The sequence below is a fragment of the Anabrus simplex genome, chromosome 1, assembly GCF_040414725.1.
Source record: "Anabrus simplex isolate iqAnaSimp1 chromosome 1, ASM4041472v1, whole genome shotgun sequence".
NCBI lineage: Eukaryota > Metazoa > Arthropoda > Insecta > Orthoptera > Tettigoniidae > Anabrus > Anabrus simplex.
This window is the reverse complement of record NC_090265.1, coordinates 857,294,070-857,315,796: the sequence shown is the minus strand read 5'-3', so window position 1 is coordinate 857,315,796 and position 21,727 is coordinate 857,294,070. Positions and strand designations below refer to the sequence as shown.

Sequence of the window (21,727 nt, the reverse complement as noted above, 5' to 3'; positions counted from 1 at the left end):
GAGGTGAATCACATTCTTAGTTAATTTCAGTATATAACGTTTAAATTAAGCGATTGTTTACTTCAGCCTTTATTTCTAACGCGTTAACAACTGCTATCGACCATGTTATTTACGTATTTGTTATAAAAACAAGTTGTCCTTTTACATTTCTGATTTTCTTTACAGAGTGAGAGTTGACGGGCATTATTAATAGACTCCAACATCGCCTTTGAATGTCGATGAGAGAGCTTGCAAGTGCACATGAAGAGAAAACGATACCGAAGGTCACATTTTGTGGAAAAAGTTTCAGTTTTCTTATTCAAACAGCGTCACCTAACCTAACTTAACCGTACTACATGTATCATGGAAAAACATTTCAAGCACCAGTAGAGAAATTATAACCTTCTTGTTATAAATTTACAGGATAATAATCTTTCCGAAATTTAACCTGCGCAAGAGAATATAAACTAAACACTGAAATCAATGATGCACTATGCCATATCTTGGAGTGTATCACATTCTTACTTAATCGCAATATTTAGCATTAAAATTAAGCGATTGTTTACTTCAGCCTTTATTTTCAATGAGTTAAAAACTGCTGTCGGACACGTTATTTACAAATTTTGATTTTGTTTTACAGAGCAGCAGTTGGCGGGTATTACAAATAGACTCCAAAATTGCCTTTGAATGTCGACGAGAGAGCTCGCTAGTGGACATAGCAAGGAAACGATACCGAAGATGATCGATCACATGCAATATAATGGCTGGGTGCATAAATATTGGTACCGGAATATTTGTGCATGCGCAATCGCTCATAATAAAGGATGCGTCATTGTTAGGGCTCTCGCTGTAACCAAAGGATAATACACAGTTTAATATTATAATTTAGAAGGGACAGAAAAAAACTGACGTTATAACGGGGTTCTCGTTATATGCCGTACTCGTTATAGCGGACTTCTACTGTAGATGAAGATTGTTGCATGGGTGGTAAAATAACTAATGATGGCAGAAATAAGGACATAAAATGCAGACTAGCACAAGCAAGGAAGAGCTTTCTTAAGAAATTAAATTTGTTCACTTCAAAAACTGATATAGGAATTAGAAAGATGTATTTAAAGACTTTCATCTGGAGCGTGGCATTGTATAGAAGTAAAACATGGGTGATGACTAGCTCAGAAAGAAAGAGAATAGAAGCTTTTGAAATGTGGTGTTACAGAAGAATGCTGAAGGTGAGATGATTAGATCGAATCATGAATGAAGAGATACTGAATCGAATTGGTGAGAGGAGACCAATTTGGCTAAATTTGACGAGATGAAGAGATAGAATAATAGGGCACACCTTAAGACACCCAGGACTTGTTCAGTTGGTTTTTGAAGGAAGTGTAGGCAGTAAGAATGGTATGGGTAGACCAAGGTATGAATATAACAAGCAGATTAGAACAGATGTAGGATGTAATAATTGCACAGAAATGCAAAGGTTAGCATAGGATAGGGTGGCATGGAGGCTGCATCGAACCAGTCTATGGACTGCTAACTCAACCACACACAGTTATTTAATGAAAATACTTCAAGTATTAAATTATTATCTTTGTGAGGCGCCCGGGAATCAAACAATAAACAGTTCGATGGACCAGTATGAGGTAAAAATGTCAACTCCAGAAATATACGGAAAAGGTGTTTTGTCATTTTTCCAGATTTTGACCACTGCATAATTAAATTAGGGGCTTTAAACATACCCTGCTGGACAGCTTGACCTGGTGACTTTGATTCCTGCAATGTGATAAAAAGGCAGAGAAGGAGATGTCCCATGCATGATACAATTGGCATAATTGTGTGTGCGCGCGCGCGCGCTTTTTTCGTGTGACAAGCTGCGTAATTTTCCATGATCGTGTTGCACTTGCTGACAAAGGTAAATCAAGCGATTTGGCTTCTTCATGGGCACATTTTTGTGAGTTCATATCGTGCACTATCAAGCTGTTTGCACGAGCTTCCATAAATTCTGTAAACACCAACTCATACATCTGTTTATGTTTACCTGTGACTGTTAAACTAGAAGCTGACTTGCCAATAGAATCCACCTTTGCAATATCTTCCTTAAAATGGTACAACTGCATCTCGTGCTTCAATTGAGGATATCTGTTTTTCATAGAGTTCCGTGATAAGTGATGAAAGTTTGCTTTGGCTTACGCTTCTTTGCAGTCAACCATGTGTTTACAATCTTTCTTTTTTCTTCCAATGACCATTCTACTCTACGTTCTTCCAGGCTCTGTGGACCTTCTAATGTTGATTCTTGTTTTGATGAAGGTGAAGGATGGAGATGGAGATTCGTATTCGTCGGGCACAAACACTGTTTCAGATACTGGTTTGTATTCATTAATATCTAAAGTCTGCATATACCTGTATATTATTTCTGTGTCACACTCTAATATATCTACTAAATACTGAAACATTGTCTCATCTTCTTTGGTTAAAACAGAAAGCTGGAAATTCTTTTCTTTAAAGTGATTATATAACGCATTCAGTATGTTAAGAGTGTTCATTTTTATAGGTAGAAGCTTACTTCGGAAAGACCCATACACAACTCACGATGCCTCACTGCACTCACAGTGCTGTCACCCAATCTCTATCTCTCTCTCTCTCACCCACACACACACGCTTCTCCTTACATCGCGCCAGCAGTTCAAAATAAGTTCACTCCGATTGGACGATGAAGACACCCACCCGCACATCTTTACTGCCATGTAACTCATATATAAATGCATGGCAGGGCATAATATTTGAGGGTTTTACATATTTCAGTGTGCTCTTTTGGACGGCGTATAAATTAGGTTCAAGTTTTCTTAACATTGATTGACGGTCCCTTGTGAGACATTTCAGGAATTTTCACTAAGTCCGTAACTATTCATAATTTTTCACGTTCCTGATTGAATTTTCTCAAAAGGATTATTACAGAAAAGGATAGATTTTGCACAGACAAAATAACATCTCACAGCATGCGTTATCACATCACAGTCAAAAGTTATATTTATCCCATGGCCTGAGCTCCAATTTCACTACAAAATAGCAGATGCACGCAGCACTCACTATTGTGCCACCTGATATTGAAAGCTATTTGTGTAGACTCTTTGGGCCTTCTTCTTTTCAAATCAGTTGTTATATTTTCACTAGCTTTTGTAGTTTTGAAATTGCTGAAGAAAGTCTGGTATACACTTTTTTGAGACAAAACATTTTACTGAGGAACCCAGTACCAGAACGAAACAATAAATGTATTCTACATCAAAAATTTGACCAAAAATGACTGTTTTAACAATGTTGAAAGGTTTGATTCAATTGACTATTGCTCTGTTGATGAAATGGCCCATTATGCATTATTACACACAGAGAAGAAATTCATGTCACCATATTTGTTCAGATGTTTCCTTGTCCATGAGTTAGAGAATTGTCATCAGAATAATGAGAGAAGTGGTAGGGGAACATTCATGAAAAATAAAACCATGAGCAATGAATGAAGACACAGAGCTCAAAAGAAGAACAGTATTGAATTGAGATAGAAATGAAAAGATGCAAGTTTAAAATGGGATGGGGTGGGGCAGAAATGAATGGAAAGAATACAAAGACAATCTAAGAAAAGATAGGAAAAGGAAAGAAATAATTAAATAATGGGTGCAAATAGGTAATGAATAAACAACACACTGAACAAACCATCTAATAAGCAGGAGAGTACAAATTTTAAAAACCAAAACAAACTGGGGACAGATGACGGACAGGGACGAGAACTAAGTATCCAGACCTTTAGCTGCTGGCCACCAGGTATCAATTAACTGACAGCCAGTGTCCCTTTTATAAATTTATTGGAATCTTTGTATATTTCCACCGCTTCCTTAATGATCCTTGACCTACTGTGTTTCATATGGGTAAAAGTTTCAAATTTCTCGGAACATGACAATGTCACCCGAAGGCAGGGTATGCTCAGCTACTGCCAATTTGTCTGGTTGATTGAGACAGATATTTTTGTGTTTCTTGATCCAAGTCCTAATGGACAAGTATATATGGCAAATATACATCTTGCAGCAAGTACAGAAAATTTTGAATACCCCAGGGTGAAGTAGTGAGGACAATTTGTCCTTGTTTGTACCTAAATGGTGCCAAAAATGGTTTTTAAACTGTGCTTGCAGAGGATCTTAGCAATTTGGTCTGTAGTATTATGGGAGGTATAATTATCCATTTCACTTATATGGAAAGGATGATTAGTAGAGAACAGATGTTAAACAAATACAAACAATTTAAAAGAAGTTCAATTTAAGGTCTTCAGAGTTGTATACAGCAAAGACAATTTTGTCTATGCTGGCCCATTTTAATGTATAACACCTATAAATGCCCATTTGCTCTCCCCCCCTCTTTCTCTCTCTCTTTCTGTTTCTTTTTTTTTAAATGAAATGAACATTCATTACATTGAAAACAGCTAAAACGTGCTTTTCATTGTCTAAATTATGCGGTACACTCTCACTGCAAATGGAACTGCCCTGTTCTTGAAGCTCAGGTCACACTGTTATTACTATTCAGAAGAACGGTCAGGTGACGTTAGCCTATAATCCCACTTAGAGAAAGAGGGAGTCAGCATCTGTCTACTTACTGTTACACGAATGGAAGAGCTTTTAAATAACCTGCATTCTTATGAATTTTGACATATACAGGTAAACATACATTTCCTAACGCTCCTTAATGGAGGACAGCAGTAAAAAAAAAAATGTCAAACTTTTCTCTCAGTGCTTTCAGTTTACGTTCTTCATCCACTGAGGGGTGTCTTAAAGGACAGTTATTTCATCACGATTATAGAATCGGTAACATTCAAAATCAAACTGCATAAATTCCTTAAATTCAGTGGTGATGTGTTTTCAACTGACAGGTCAATCACATTTTGTAAAATATGTTGTGAAATATCAAAGAACTGTGCTAAAGTGTGCCATATTTCGCATGTACAAAGCACAACATAAATCGACCCTTTGCAGAAGGAAAGCAGAAGAGCCAAAAACAAATTCTCTCTTCGCTTGCAATATCAGAATGCCAGAGACATATAATCAAAAAATACCATACTAATTTTGAAGAAACGTCAATTAGAATTTACATTTAAGTATAATATAGAGTATGGAATGAGCATAAACAAAAAGAAAACCAAATTCATGATACTTGGAGGTAAAGGTGAAAAAGCGACAATCAAGATAGGGGGAGAAATTATTGAACAGGTGAATAAGTTTGAGTATCTTGGAAGTATTGTGACAAGACTTTCACTCTATAACAGACATAAAAGCTCGAATTGCCTTAGCCAAGGAAAGCTTCAACAAGAAGAAAAAACTGTTTTGTGGCCCGCTAGAGAAAGATCTGAGGAAGAGGCTTGCAAGGTGTTACGTATGGAGTATAGCTCTATATGGCGCTGAAACATGGACATTAAGGAAGGAAGAACAGAGAAGAATAGAGGCATTTGAGATGTGGATTTGGCAAAGAACTGAAAGTGTAAAGTGGGAAGATAAAATATCAAATGAAGAAGTTCTGAAGAGAGTGGGAGAAGTGAGGAGCATGCTGACCGTAATCCAAAATAATCTAAGACACAACACCTTACTATGAGTAGCAATTGAAGGGATGATAAACGGAAAACGAGGAAGAGGAAGGAGACGATATCAGTTATTAGACAGCATTAGAAAAAGAAAGGAAGATTATGCAGAAATGAAAAGGGCACAAGATCGAGAGATATGGAGGTCACAGCCATGATTGGACCTGCCGAATGGCAGAACAACCTATGATGATTACTTTTAATGCTGATTTTAAAGATATTTAGTGCCTATGAGAGAGCCAATTTTTAAGACCTATTAGTACTTTTTAACATGCCTCGTTTGAAATCTTTTAGCACTTAACATCCGATCTCTAATGATCAGCATGCATGAAGAACAACAGGTACTCACTCACCTGCCATCATGAGCGAGTGCCATGGAATGGTACTGGCCACAAGACACAGCCATAATCCTTTCCTGAGCTAGCCCTTCCACTAGACGGGGATAGGGAGATTGCACAGTTTTACCGATCCCCAGCTGGCCAAACTGCGATGAGCCCCAGGCATACACCTAAAGAAGTATAAATGCACACAGAACACCATTATATCTCCAGGTTCTCAAAAGCACTTGAATTACATAGCACTTGTAAGCCACTGGATAACTGTAATCATTAAATATACAGAAATTTCAGAATGAACGCAGATCAACACAATGAAGCAGACTCACCCCATTATTGGTGAGAGCAAGTGTATGCTGCCGTCCACAAGAAACACTGCTGACCTCTAGCATCAAACTAGAAAATAGAGAGACTGGCTGTGGAGCACCATAACGAGACATCGTGGGACCTGTACCTATAGGATACAAAACAAATAATGCCTTGCAGAACATCTTTCCATTATATCTAACGGATGTACAGAGATACTCACCTAAACACCCTTGCACTGCACCACCCCATGTATACACAGAGCCATTACGAATCAGTGCCACGTGAGAAAAGCCTGAACTTAAGTGATTCACTTGTAGTGGGACTGTTGGGGAGATATCTCCACCATCCTGGAGAAGAAAAATAAGGGGGGAAAACTTCAAAATATAGACAGTAATACAAAAAAGCAATACAGTATTAGTTAGAATGTTAAAGTTTCTAATCAGTTTCAAAAAGGACAAAGAATATACAGGTATGTTTAAGTTTGGTAGATCTAGAGAAGGCATATGAACGAGTACAGAGGGAAAGATGATAGCCACACTGGGGAATTATGGGATTCAGGATAGATTATTAAAAGCAATCACAGGAATGTATGTTGACAATTTTACAAGGATCATTTGCTGAAAGGAAGCAGGGAAGTGGAAATATAGTAAGTAGTTTGGCCTATGCCAATGACTTAGTCTTACTGGCAGACTGTGCTGAAATCATGCAGTCTAATATCTTCGAACTTAAAAATAGGTTCATTGAGAATGATATGAAAATTAGCAAGACTTTAGTCTTAGTGGTGTCAGTAGGGAAGAAACCTAAGAGAACTAAATGTTACGTTGGGAATACGAAACTGGAAAAGGAAGACCATTCCAAATATTTAGGATGTGTATTCTTGCAGGACAGTAGCACAGAAAGATTGAATCAAGGTGCAGCACAGCTCGCATTTGCAATCAGCAGTATTTTGTAAGAAAGTAGTTAGCTCCCTGATGAAACTATCTTTACACTGTCTCTATTCAGACCAATTTTGGTTTACGGGAGTGAAAGCTGGGTGGATTCAGGATATCTTATTTATAAGTTAGAAGTAACAGACATGAAAGCAGCGCGAATGATTGCTGGTAAAAATTAGTGGGAACAATGACAGGAGGGTACTTTGAATGAGGAGATAAAGGCTAAGTTAGGAATTAACTATATTGATGAAGCGGAATGCACATGCCAACTTCGGTGGTGGGGTCATGTGAGGCGAGTGGAGGAGCATAGGTTACTTAGGAGCATAATGAATGTGATCATAGAGGGTAAGAGAAGTAGAGGGGAACCAAGACTATGATGGCTAGACTCAGTTTCTAATTTTTTTCACTTTACAAAGGAAAAATTAAATGTATCCTCCTAATTCAATACAAAACATAATTCCATCATTAGATGGAGCCAAAAAAATTCAAACATGTTTTGACTCGTTTGAACCATCTTCAGTGAAATAAGGGGGGTTAAAGTAATCTACATAATACAAGCTAAAAATGTGCTAAAAACATAATGAAGGAACAAAAGAAAAAACAAAAGAGACATGATGAAAATAAAAACAATATACAATATTTACATCACTAGATGGAGCAATAACTAACTCGCTGAGAAAAATTCAGTGAAAAAAGGTTAATATAAAACATAATTGAATCCGAAAGGTGTGCTAAAACTAAGAATAAAATAAAATAAATGATACAGACGGAAACAAAACAATAAGTGCTAATGGTGAGGTTGCGGACATCTTAGTCTAAAAATTTTAGTTTGATAACAATTCAAAAAACAAGACGAAATCACTGTGCTAAAAATTCAGGCTGACAGTCTGTCTTTGTAGAAACACTATCACCACGAATGACTAGGAGGGGAGCGAAAAAGCTTGAGAAACCAAGTTTGAGAGAAGACAACGTGCCAGGTGAAATGTATGTGATAAGTGATGGAAAAATGCCGATGATTTTATAATTTTAGAATAGCAACATTCTCAATTTCTTCTCAATTTAGAGGTCCCGTTCTCGAAGATTGTTTCCAATGTTGGCTAGGTGTATTTGCCTCATTTTAAATGGTTGGGGGGCAGCGACAAAACTGAGAAGCTGTGTTAGAGAAGTAACAGGTGCATGGTAAACTGTAAGTGACCATGGTGGAAACCGTCAATGATGTTCCAATCTGTAATGGAAAAAACGAGGTTGTGTGAGAAACTTGGGCTGATAAGTAAAAAATATGAAATGGGTGTGAAGAAATCTTTAAACTCACGATACTTAAAAGGTGGTTGTCCTCTCAAACCGGCCTGGCCTTCTCATATTTAATGGTCCGGTTTGTACGATCGAGTCCATTGTTGGCTCAGCTGTGTTTGCGAGGATGGGAGGAGCGGAGTTGGGGTGCAGAGCTGGTGGGGAAACGGTGGGGGTGGGGAGGGGAAGATGGTGGTGAGTTGGAGAGATCGAGGTGGGGGTTGTCTTTATTATAGAAGTTCTGACAAATATATGGAATGAATGTTTCAAATAGAATGTTTTTTTTTTTATTTCATTTAAATTGTGAGAGGGGTTCATAAACTGATCTAAATCGATGTGGATGCTCTCAAGAACGTTGAGCAAGGTGCCTTTTTGCTCATAATGCAAGATCTTAAGATCTTTTCCTATTGATGTGCATTCGTGGCTGGATGCTTTATGATGTTCACTCATAGCTGAAAAACGATTATATTTGAGAGCGTTGTGATGTTCGGCGTACCTTATGACAAAATTACGGCCCTTCTCTGTTGACTGCCATCACCACTGCCTTGGTCTCGCTGATGTTGAGGTTATATTCCTGGAACTGGGATTTCCATACGTTAAGTCTGGTCTGTACTCCCTCTTCTGTTTCAACCCAAATCATATCATGATATCATCATGATGTATGATATATCATGTTCATTAGTATGTTCTGCAGAAACGATTAGCATTTCAGTCACCTGGGTTCAGCACGAGTCCTGTTGCCTAGTAGGCACTGGGTCCTCCATGGGCACTGATAATTTGTTCCATGCGTAATGGCATCGACGCGTATAAGGTGCGAATGGAGTCCTGGGGTATAGCCATCCATGCTGCATTCACCTCGTTCCACAGTCCATCTTAGGTCAAAGCGCTGCACCCGTCATTTCACCATATCCCACACATTTTCGATTGGCAATAAGTCCGATGATCGGCCAGGCCAGGGCAACATTCTGACATCCTGTGACAACAAAAAGGCACATGTTCATGCAGCAACATGTGGTCGTGCATTGTCTTGCTGAAATATGACATCCGGGGTGCCGTGCAGAAAGGATATGAACACGGGTCGCAGGATATCATTCACATAAGTCAAAGTGGTCACAGTGCCCTGGACACGCACCAACTGTGATTTGTGGTTGTACCCAACAGCACCCCACACCATACGGCCTTGAGCTGGTGCTGTATGTCTTGTGCGAATGCAATCAATGTGATGCTCTCCCCTGCCTCCCAATTAAATTGAAATAACAAATAACGTAGTTCAACCTATTCAATACAAATAAATAAGAAATGTAGTGTTACATTTCTATTTAATTATAAGCGGAAGCGGTACCGGTTTCGACCCCAATCTGGGTCATCATCAGCTGAATAAAGTGCAAAAACAATGTATAGGTAAATAAGAAATTAAAGAATGAGTCCTTCACAAAAACAGTTGAAGAGGCAAAATAAGATAATGGGGATTAGCACTGTGTGATTTTAAATCGTAAAATCTGGAAGAAGCAGGAGGTCAGTAAACTTATATGAAGTAAGGCGCAATCTTCTGAATAGTAGCACAACACACGCAAAGTTCGGCACTGTCTCAAAATGTTTACGAGAAGAGGTGAACAGATAAGTGAGCCAGCATGCATATATTATCAGGCGCGAAGTCACAAAATAATTTAATAAATATGAAGTCCCAAAATTGTATAGAAGTCGAGACAAGTCTCTTGACTGAAGCAAATTGCTAGCACCTACAGGAGAATCGTCTTCGACTTCCACACAATCGCACAGTGCCAATCCCCATCATCTTATTTTGCCTCTTCAACTGTTTTTGTGAAAGACTCATTCTTCAATTTCTTATTTACCTATGCATTGTTTTTGCATTTTATTCGGCTGATGATGAACCAGATTGGGGTCGAAACCGGTACCGCTTCCGCTTATAATTAAATAGGAATGTAACATTACATTTCTTATTTATTTGTATTGAATAGGTTGAACTACGTTATTTGTTATTTCAATTTAATTGTGATACAGTTCAATACGGAACATCATGAAATTTTTATCTTTAAATGCTCCCCTGTCTCCAGCGAACCAAAATGCGGCCATCATTTTCCAACAAAAAGAACCTGGATTCATCCGAAAACACTATCTGCTGCCATACCTGTCCCCAGTGACGTCATTCCATACACCATTGCAGTCTAGCATGTTTATGCACATTAGTCAAAGGTAAGCAGAGAAGTGGATGACGTGCCGGTAACCCAAACCATAATAAACAGCGACGGACTGTCACTCCTAATAGTGGATGATACGTTACACTGTTCCACTGTTGCGCCAGAGCCGAGAAGGGCGCAGATCTGTCCTGCAGTGCCATTCGGATCAGGTGTCTATCTTCTCGGAGGGTGGTCTAGGTGGTGCGATCAGACCCATCTCATTGTGTTCTACGGCCTTCTGTGAACCATTCTGTACACACCCATTGCACTGCTGACACACTTCGTCCTACAAGAGCAGCAATTTCCCGGATGGATGCATCACGTACCCTCATGCCAAAAATGTGCCCTCTTTCAAACTCACTCACTTGATGGTAAGGTTCTTGCATACATCTGCAAGGTATCCTGCAAGTCTGCTCAAGTCACACTGATCCATTACCTTCGGTTTATAGTGACAAGGAGAGCCGCAGGCACATTTTACCTGTCAGTGGTGGTGGACCGAGATATCAATGTGGACCTTGAACCTGAGGGCCGACACGGTTCAAATGCTAATCATTTCTGCAGAACATACTAATGCACATGTCCTGTGAATATGAACTTCCTATCTCTAGTCTTTCAAGGTGTCCTGGTTTTTATGAACATTAGAGAGAGAGAGAGAGTGTGTGTGCGCGCGCGTACGTGCATGCGTGCGTGTGTGTGTGTGTACAGTTGAAACTGGTTAAGACATCCCTCTCTAGCGAGTTTTCCTGGTTTTCACATCATTATTCTAAAGTCCCAGTCCATGTCCTATTAAATACATGTTAAAGAAACCTGGATAACACATTTACGTCACTCTTTTGTATGCTCGGAATATTCCCACCATAAGAAATTTAAATTAGCGTTCCTGGCCATGTTGCATGCACGATGCGCCTGCGGCGACTGGCCTGGATGAAGATTTGGTAGAGAACTTAATTTTACAGCCCTAGCATGTCAGCTGCAGGGAGCGTCAGTCTCAAGCCAGCCTTTGATGTGGGTGTGTGTTTGTTTGGATCGCATAACAGGAACTCGTGTGACATGTTGGTGCTAAATTTTATGATCGTAAGTGCATTGTGTAACAATGTATGTAAATTAGGCCTACTGTACGTACGTATACAGCTGACGTGTTGTGCTTAATTTATGTCCTATTAAATACACGTGAAAGAAACCTGGATAGCACATTTATGTCGCTCTGTAGGACGTTCATGATATTCCCACCATAAGAAATTTAAATTAGCGTTCCTGGCCGTGTTGCATGCACAATGAACCAACGACGACTGGCCTGGGTGAGGATTTGGTACATAACTTAATTTCATGGCCCTAGCGTGTTGGCCTGCAGCTGCAGCGAGCGTCAGTCATGAATGAAGAGGTGTTTTATAACACAAATAAAAAGACAGTGGAATCATCTAATAGGCCATATACTTAGACATGACGGGTTATTGAAGAAAATAATAGACTGTTCTATAGAGGAAAAAAATTATAGATGACGATCAAGATTAGAGTACGACGCAAATATTACATGACACGAGATGTGACTCCTACTACGAACTGAAACGTGAAGAATGGAGAGCTGCTGCCAACCGGCCTCACAGCTGGTGACTAGAGAGAGAAGTTAATTGTGCAACAACGTACATAAATTAGGCCTACTGTACTTACGCATAGTAGTTTGTAGGACATTCAGTTATGGAGAAGAAGAAGGCTAGACATTTTACAAATGCTGAAAAATGAAAATTTATTGGGCATAAGTTCAGTAACTACAACAATTTATCAGCGCACACATCTAGGCGAGATTGCACTGTCATTTGTTTGTCTCTTGCTGACTTCTTGTGATGGTCGGGATCGTGCAGTGGACAGGGCTGCCAACTGTTGATCTTAAGAACTAGTCGTAGATTGTTAGGTGCAGCAGCATTACTTTTGGATTTATGTATCTCGTATGGTGATAGCAGCTAGTGATAAAGCCATTGGTCTGGATTGGTTAGGTCTGGTTAGTGACAAAGAATGCATACTGAATTTCTACATTGTAAGCGACGTGTATAGTTCGTGTCTCTAAAAACGTTTTTCCTTTATTTTGCTATGTTGGTGTTCTTGAAATATATTTTTTCATTATTTATGTCATTAATTATAATTGTAAACACTTCCTTTGTTTTCATAATTATTTTTTACGTTCAAACCTAACCTAATTGGCAGCGTAATTTTTTTTCATTTTTTAGCACGTTCCCTCTTTAGGACTTTTTTTGGTCCCCACAAAAATGTCCTAACCAGTTTAGTTTTGACTGTATGTATGTATGTATGTATGTATGTATGTATGTATGTATGCATGTATGAGGGCGGGGTTTTTTCAACATCCGGAGGGTCATAAATGAAAGACAAGTGTACGTATCCAAATGAATTTATTACCAAATGTTAGGTACAAATGTGGTTACTTTTCAACATAATCACCATGGAGATTGAGGCATTTGTCATACCTGTGGACAAGTTTTTCGATCCCCTCTGCACAGTATGTTGCCGCCAGTGAGTTCAAATAGGCGCCAACGTTGGTTTGAAGATCTTCCTCCTCCTGGAACCTCTGCCCTCCCTCAACACTGCTGCCATCCGGTGACTTTTGTGGTCATCAGACAACATCTTCGCCCTCACAGTGCTCATGTCACCCAACAACTTCTGCAGGAGGAATTTCAGTGGGACGTTTTTGACCACCCACCGTACAGCCCGATTTAGCGCCGAGTGACTTCCACCTCTTCCCGGGACTGATAAAGTGGCTGGGAGGGCAGAGGTTCCAGGAGGATGAAGATCTTCAAACCAACGTTCGGGCCTACCTGAACGCACTGGCGGCAACATACTGTGCAGAGAGGATCGAAAAGCTTGTCCACAGGTATGACAAATGCCTCAACCTCCATGGTGATTATGTTGAAAAGTAACCACATTTGTACCTAACATTTGGTAATAAATTCATTTGGATACGTACACTTGTCTTTCATTTATGACCCTCCGGAGATTGAAAAAAAAACTGCCTTCGTATGTATGTATGTATGTATGTATGTATGTATGTATGTATGTATGTATGTATGTATGTATGTATGTACGTATGTATGGTGACATTTCATTCTGGGATCGAATTTGTAATCAACATAATTCCCATTACAGTGAATGAAAAAATTACAAAAGGCAAGTTGTTAACAGATAACAAATTATACTCCATGTACTTTGTAATGGCAAAGTAGAATGTTAATCAATTGTACTTTAAAATAGAAGCCAGCATTTTTGACAAAATATTTTCTGCACTTTCGATGGAATTATAACTCAGAGTTTAATTGAAAAACTTGATTTTTCGAATTACTACACAAGTTTCAAACCTGTAGAATACTATGAATGTGTTTTTAAAGGAAGTCGACAACTAAGTAGTGATCTTGACCAAGAAATATAATCTGATGCAATAAGAAGGAGGAGTTTTGTGAAAGACAATGTCTGACTAATATTAAGTAGAGAAAAAGGTCAGTGACTTATTTTTGCAAGTATTAATTTACTAGAAATGACATGAGAATAGTATTCCAATATTATTACGTGATATATGAAAAGGTTAGCACAGAATAGGGTAGCATGGAAAGCTGCATCAAACCAGTCTGTGGACGGATGACCCAGACAACAACAACAACAACAACAACAACAACAACAACAACAACAACAACAACAACAACAACAACAACAACAACAACAACAACAACAACAACAACAACCACCACCACCACCACCACCACCACCAATCCTACAAGGTAATAATAGCAAACACCAATATTATGCAAGATCAGAACACTGTAGAAACACATATAAGCGATGGTCATGATCGCTTATATGCATTTCTCCTGTATTCATGAGAATGTGATGCAGCAGCTACAACCACAACTTTGAACTTTGAGCAATTTAGGGATCATCCTATAATTAAATCAAATCGTGAGATGCAAAATACAATGTATAAGGTCATCGATAACATTTCATTTTACGTGAACAGAAGTTCTTAATGATGTAGTATTTGAGTGGTTGCTCATAGCAATCTCTGTCCTTAACTTTTTATGATCTGGAAAAGGCCTTTGACTCTGACCCAAGGCTTGCTATGTGGGCAGTGTCGAGACGCTTTTGTTGCACTGAATGCTTTGTTGGCCTGGTTCGAGCATTCCACGAAGGTATGTCTGATCAGATTCTCCATCAGAAAAACATCTCTAATGCCTTTCCCATCACACAAGGGCTGAAGCAATGGTGCATGCTTTCCCCAACACTCTTTTTTCTGTATGTGGCTGCTATGCTTTGTAATTGATGATGTACCAGCACCTCTGGCACTGATTTAAGACATTGTCTTGAATGAAGTCTCTTGAACTTGACAAGACTGTTTGTGACGCTTAACTCATGTGACCAGAATAACTGAACTGCAGTATGCTGATGATTGTGCATCACATGCTCTTATACCTAAGGACCTGCAACAGCCAATCAATAGTTTCAAGAGCGCATATAATAGTTTCGGCGGCCTCACCATCAATGCACAAAAAAAAAAAAAAAAAAAAAAGTCAGGATCCTTGCCCTACCTGCCCCAGGGACTAGCTTTGTAGAGTTCAAAGTCTCTGTCTCAAACATAATTATGAAACAGGCAGAGCCCTGTTCATACCTTGCGAGCATCTTGTCTAAACGATGCACCTCAGAAGAGGACGTGGAAAACAGACTCAGTACTGCTCATATGGCATTTGGTTGGCTATCCAAGCAGGTCTTTAAGAATAAAGACCTAACAGTTCATACCAAACACATGGTGTATAAAACAGTCATCATCACATCGTTACTCTACGGATGTGAAAAATGGACTTTGTACTGTTGTGACATCAAGAAACTTGAACGTTTTCATAAGCGGAAACATCATTCAGTCTTAAATAAGAACTGACTCATTTCTCCTATCTTGCAGTTCTTGAGAAAGTATGCATGAAGAGTGAAGAAGCCTCTATCATTGGCCATCAGCTTTGGTAGAATGGGGAAGTGTGCCATATGAATGACACTAGGCCTCCTCACCAATCAAACCTGGGACGCACTTACCAAGAATCACTCGCTTTGGTACCAAACTACCCGTACTGCTGTTCTTCTTCTTTCTGGCTTTTCCCCAATTTATTGAGGTTGCCACTTACTGTGGAGTTGGCCCAGTTTTATGGCCAGATGCCCTTCTTGACACCAAGCCTATGTGGAGGGATGTATTTACTATTGCCTGTGTCTGTGGAGGTTGGTAGTGTTGTGTAGATGAAGAGAAATGTATTAAGACAAATAAAGGCACCCAGTTCCTGAGCCAGAGTCATTAACAATACTTAGTTAAAATTCCCTACTGAGCTGGGAATCGAACCCGGGCCCTCTGAACAGAAGACCCGTCTGCTGACCATTCATCCAAGGAACCAAACAGGATAATCAAAGTTCAGATGAGAATGCAAAATGGAATGGAGTACTTTATACAACTGTACGCACCCCAGATCGGAAACAGAGAAGAGGATATTGAGGAGTTCCTGGAGATAACAGGAAAGAGAAATTACTGTGGGCGACTTAAATGTGCAAGTGGGAATTGAAAGTAGGAAAGAAAGAAGTAATTGGACTTATGGATATGGGAAAAGAAATTAAAACCTTCTGTGTGTTTGTACAACGTTAAACCACTAGCTAAAATAAAATCAATTTTTTTAAACAACTTGTTAATTACATTCGAATATTTCATTATCATTACACATAAAATATAATAACGGCCCAAAATCATTTAAATCTTGCACATAGTTGGTGTGGTTTGATGTTCCGATATATTACTCTCCTATCTCTCTAGAAAGAAAATGAAACTCTCTTATACAATGAAAATAAATAAGCTAAACTGCTCTTTAATTTGACAGGAGACTATCATGAAATTCAATATAACAATAATAGGAGGGCTCCTCTACCAACAAATCATCCCCAATATGGCAAACTAGCGAAAGTTACAAACTAGAGAACCTGTAGTTCTAAAGCTTTGGTCTAGATTTTATTATTTATATAATGTCTACCGTCTGACAAAGTCTCACATCTGCAGCTTGTTCTGTATGGCTAACACATAAAACCAATCATTAAATATAAAAATTGATCTGACATTGAGTAATCACGACTTCTTTCAGCTCTCCTAACTTTTTGACAACTTGCATATTCGTTAGTTTGCCAGAGGGGGGACGAAATGAATAAATATAAGCAGCAGAACTAAACATCGTTGTGTCTGCGGCTGGAGCACTGTAAAGACATTCATAGGAGACATACATATAATCAAATATCATCATTTTCATTTCCCCTTGTCCAGCCCCTGCCAAGTCGGGGTGTTGATGGCACTTCTCCACCACTGCCTCTCCTCCCACCATTCCTCTTCAGTAATTGTATTCCAGTCCAGTCTTCTTTTTCTTATACTGTTCTTGACAGAGACCATCCATCTTGCTCTGGGCCTCCCTCTTGCCCTCTTTCCTTCTATCTTAGACTCCAACTTGGTATCCTTCCCTCTTCCATCCTCATAAATATTCAGACCATCTCAATTTATTCTTCTCCATCGTATCACTCAGTTTTTCTACCCCTATCCTTACTGTTGACCCTGACTATGATTTCACTCAATGCTAGCCAATTGTATAATAAAAATAATAAAAATAATTTAAAAATGTTGTTCCCTCAGCATCCCAAGAACTGCATGTCACCTACAGGGTATACCCTAACCTTTTCCAAGGCTGGTTCTGTTATACCAGGCTATTATTACAATGAGGTCACCACTCCCAAAGGCATTTTAGAGCTACTGAATAGCAATTCTTCAAACCACTCCTAACATGGAGAATAGAGGACTTCTGCAGCTGCTCAACTGGATGACAGATGTTATTTATTACTTGACATTTTTTTTTTTTTGCTATTGGCTTTACATCGCACCGACATAGATATGTCTTATGGCGGCGATGGAACAGGAAAAGGGCTAGGATTGGGAAGGAAGCGGCCGTGGCCTTAATTAAGGTACAGCCCCAGCATCTGCCTGGTGTGAAAATGGGAAACCACGGAAAACCATCTTCAGGGCTGCCGACAGTGGGGTTCGAACCCACTATCTCCCGAATACTGGAAACTGGCCGCACTTAAGCGACTGCAGCTACTGAGCTCGGTTTGACACAATACGAAAATTAAACTATTTTTGAGTTGCAGAAGATGATACAAATTTACTTTCAAAACAGATGATTCAATTTAGCCATCCAACTCAAATGTTTTGCTTTAGTACATAGAGAAAAATAATGTCTAACATAATTATATAGCTCACCTCAATTTCTTGTTCCTTTGGCAGAACAATCTTCTTCATAAGTTCAGAATTGTAGCTGGGATCTGATAGCTGCTTTTTCATCAGGTATAACAACACAAGAAGAAAAGACTGTATTAAATGTTCCATGGGAAACAGGAACTCCTCCTGAAATAAAAAAGAAATGTAGTAAGTCAAGAACCTAATAACAAACAAATGCTGCCTTTCATCTCAAACATACACTCCTACTATTTCTAACATTTCTGGCACTCAAGGGTGCCAACTCAACACGATTATTGAGAGTGCATAATATAATTAATTCCTACTATAAGTTTACTGCATATAATCTACATCTATCTATATATATAAAATAAAAGAGTTTTGTCTGTATATTGCTCAGAATTTAAAAAGGATGGTATTTCTGTATCAGTCGTATCCACAGTAACAAGGAAATGCACTTTTTGATTTTCCGTAATGTCTGTCTATCTGTATGTACACACATCACGAGAAAACGGCTGAAGAGAATTTAATGAAAATTGGTATGCAAAGTCAGGGAATAAGTCGCTACAATCTAGACCATAAATTAATGTATTCACGCTTAATGAAGCGATAGTTTAGGGGAAGGCCCTAAAATTTAATTCTCAAATATTTCGGTTATTCGCGGTTGTATCTTCATGAAAATCGATAGATAAAGTCTGGGAATAAGTTGCTGCAATCTAGGCTATAAATAATTGTATTCACGATGAAAAAATGGTAGTTAAGGAGAAGGCCTAAAATTTAATTCTTAAATATTTATGTTATTAATGGTCCTATCTTAATGAAAAATCGGTACGGTATGTAAAGTCGGGGAATACATCACAATAATCTAGGCCATAAATAATTTTATTCACGCTGAGTGAAATGGTAGTTTAGGGGAAGGCCTAAAATTTAATTCTCAAATATTTATGTTATTAGTTATTAGTGGTCGTATCAATAAATACTACATAACTAAAGTTGTATAGTATTAAATTTCAGATCATTTATGTCTTATACATTAGGTTTGTTCCAACAACCAGTTTGCGTACGGTTTGGTATCTATTCATGAACTGAAGTAAGCGCATGTGCGAGCTATGTACTCGTTGGGAACTGTCGCTAAACAGCAGTCTGTTGGAACGGTTCGTGAACAGTCAAAAAAAACTACAATGCGCATGCATTCACAATTACGTGGGATATTCCTGTGTGAGGATAAACAAACAGCTGTTCTTGTTCATCTCTGCTAAACAACTTGTTAGGCCTACTCAGTGGAAGGTAATTGGCAGTAATATGACTCAACTAATAAAATTATAGACTAATGGATCTGTTTCTAAAACAAGAATTACTTTATTCCAGAATTATGTGAATTTATAATTCTACCACGAGTACTGGCAGCGTAAAAGCCGATGATGTAGACGGTTCTCTTAAGAGGATAACCACTGTCACCTAAAAGAAAACAATGATCACATTTTTTTCTTCTAAATTATTGCCAAGAGGTGAACTTCTAAATAGCCTGCTAGTTCGGCCCCGCGGTGCAGGGGGCAACGCGTCCGCCTGTCACCCGGCGGCCCCGGGTTCGATTCCCGGCCGGGTCAGGGTTTTTAAATTGTAATGGCATGCATTATGACATCCTTAATCTTCCTTTCCTCACACACAACATTCCACACTGCCGCCATTCCAATTACACGCAGGTTCATACAATATGGTGCCAGTAGGGACAAAAGATCCACATGGGTCGACTCCCCGAACAAATAGCATTAAAAAAATACTCAGAAACACATCCAAAATTTTTCGCTTGTGATCACAAACAACCTGCATTCATTAATTCATTAATAATAACAGTGGTTTACTATGAAGACATATAAAATATACCTGTATTGAATAGTGTCCTTTTCTATTTATGTAAGAGTCGGGATCATTTGCAGGCTTATCAGTTTCAATATGACAGCCACCTATGGCACCAATGACACCTGGAAATTCACTTTCCCTGAAATGTTGCTCAATGTTTACTTTCTCATCTTCTGTAGGCCAAGTGATCACTTGTGGAGATAAGTTGCTAATGAAGACAGTCAATCGTTTGACAGTTCTATGTAGAGAGTTCAAAGACATGTCAAACCGATCTGCAACACAACACTTAACGATTGTTGATGTTGATGTCATTGTTGTTGTTGTTGTTATTATTATTATTATTATTATTATTATTATTGCAGCAGCTGTAGAAAACCTGACTCAGTGCAGAAAGTTTTCCATATTGGCCAGATTGATGTTTGTACTGGTCACTTCCTTCATACCGTTCTGCAATATTTTCCATTATCTCCCTATTGACGCGAAAATGCTCCTTGAACGTTTCATTGTCATAGCGAGGTACTGTTTCTTCTATAGGAGGAGAGCGAGAGAGAAAGATAATTTTGGTTACTAAATTATTAATTAAATGAAATAAGTTTCTTCAATTGGATACCAATATCTTAAATGAGCCAGCATATTCTAATCTCCTTATCCAGTAACTCAAGAATTCTTTTCTATAACATCTTTTTAGTGCGCACTGGACTTTTTAATGCTATACGGTGCACTGGACTTCATTCATAAATAAACGACGTAACTTCGGCTCAGTGGTTCTACAACTGGATACCTGCATCTTAAAGGAGCCAGCATATTCCAGCAACTCAAGGATTCCCATCTATAACATCTTTTTAATATGCACTGGACTTATTATGAATCTCTTTCATAATAGTGCTGCACAATATCTCACATGGTATGTACTTTTACGAGACCGTACGTGCCTTTACAATGTTTAATTTCTTCGTTATTTGTGTTTTAATTTTGCTTTAGGCTGACGATGACCTATTACTAGGTCGAAACTAGTCCCTAATCATTCATGTAAGTTAAACTATTTACATTTTGTATTGAAAAGGTGGACCCAAATAATACATTAACTTACTAAATTATGTAGTGAAAATAAATATCATTTAAACATAACTGCAAACAAGTAAAAAAAAACTTGCCAAAATAATCTTCATTTTTCGCTTTTTGGATATTGTAATATATCCCTAGATCATCTTCACTGGAGTCCAAGTTCATAAGATCATCATCAGAATTTATTTATTGTATTTATTTATTTTATTTATTGGTTACAGAATGTCCCAGTGAGCTAGTGACTCAAGAAACCGCCTTCAAAGTCGTCATGCATCATTCTCGTTTTTATCTCGTGCCTCTTACTTTATTAGTGTTTAGTCAAATATGACTTTTTAACTGTATAACTTTTTAAACTTTTACTGTATAATTGTAAAACAATGCCGTACTTCTATTTAATTGTACGTGTAACGTGTCATCTGTTCGCGCCAGATGAGGTTCACGCTTCACCAAGTGACAGTTATGGACCACAATGCACAGTTCACACTTATTTTGGTGTACTGCGCATGTCTCTGACGAACAGTACTTGTTCTGGAGCACGAACTGCTTTGCCAGTCCGCAAACTGGTTCAGGAACGCTCCATAGTCTGTTGGAACAACCGACTCTGAGTCCGCGTTTGAGTTTGAAGTTTGTTGGAACGCTCTTTCCGTACTGCGCATGCGTCAGCCAGTTTGCAAACTGTTCCCGTTCTTGTTGGAACAAACCTATTGTTACCGTACCGGCTATGATCACAGAGATATTCATGAATTTGGATTTTTGTTACTAAGTCCATATCAGCACCAAGTCACAAGAAAATGGGTAAACGGAATTTAATGAAAACCGGTATGTAAAGTCGGAGAAAAAGGAACTACAGTTTACGC

General features: G+C 38.6%; 1 protein-coding gene across 1 annotated transcript in view; it reads right to left on the bottom strand.

Moving 5' to 3' along the window:
* Window positions 1–21,727, bottom strand: part of ca (claret) — a 367,006-nt gene that overhangs the window by 152,163 nt on the left and 193,116 nt on the right. The window contains exons 15-18 of the mRNA XM_067136443.2: window positions 17,970–18,113; window positions 6,452–6,578; window positions 6,252–6,376; window positions 5,941–6,095 (exon numbers count right to left, since the gene is read on the bottom strand). Of these exons, the coding sequence (XP_066992544.2) occupies window positions 5,941–6,095; window positions 6,252–6,376; window positions 6,452–6,578; window positions 17,970–18,113 (551 nt within the window). The remainder of the gene's footprint in view (window positions 1–5,940; window positions 6,096–6,251; window positions 6,377–6,451; window positions 6,579–17,969; window positions 18,114–21,727) is intronic.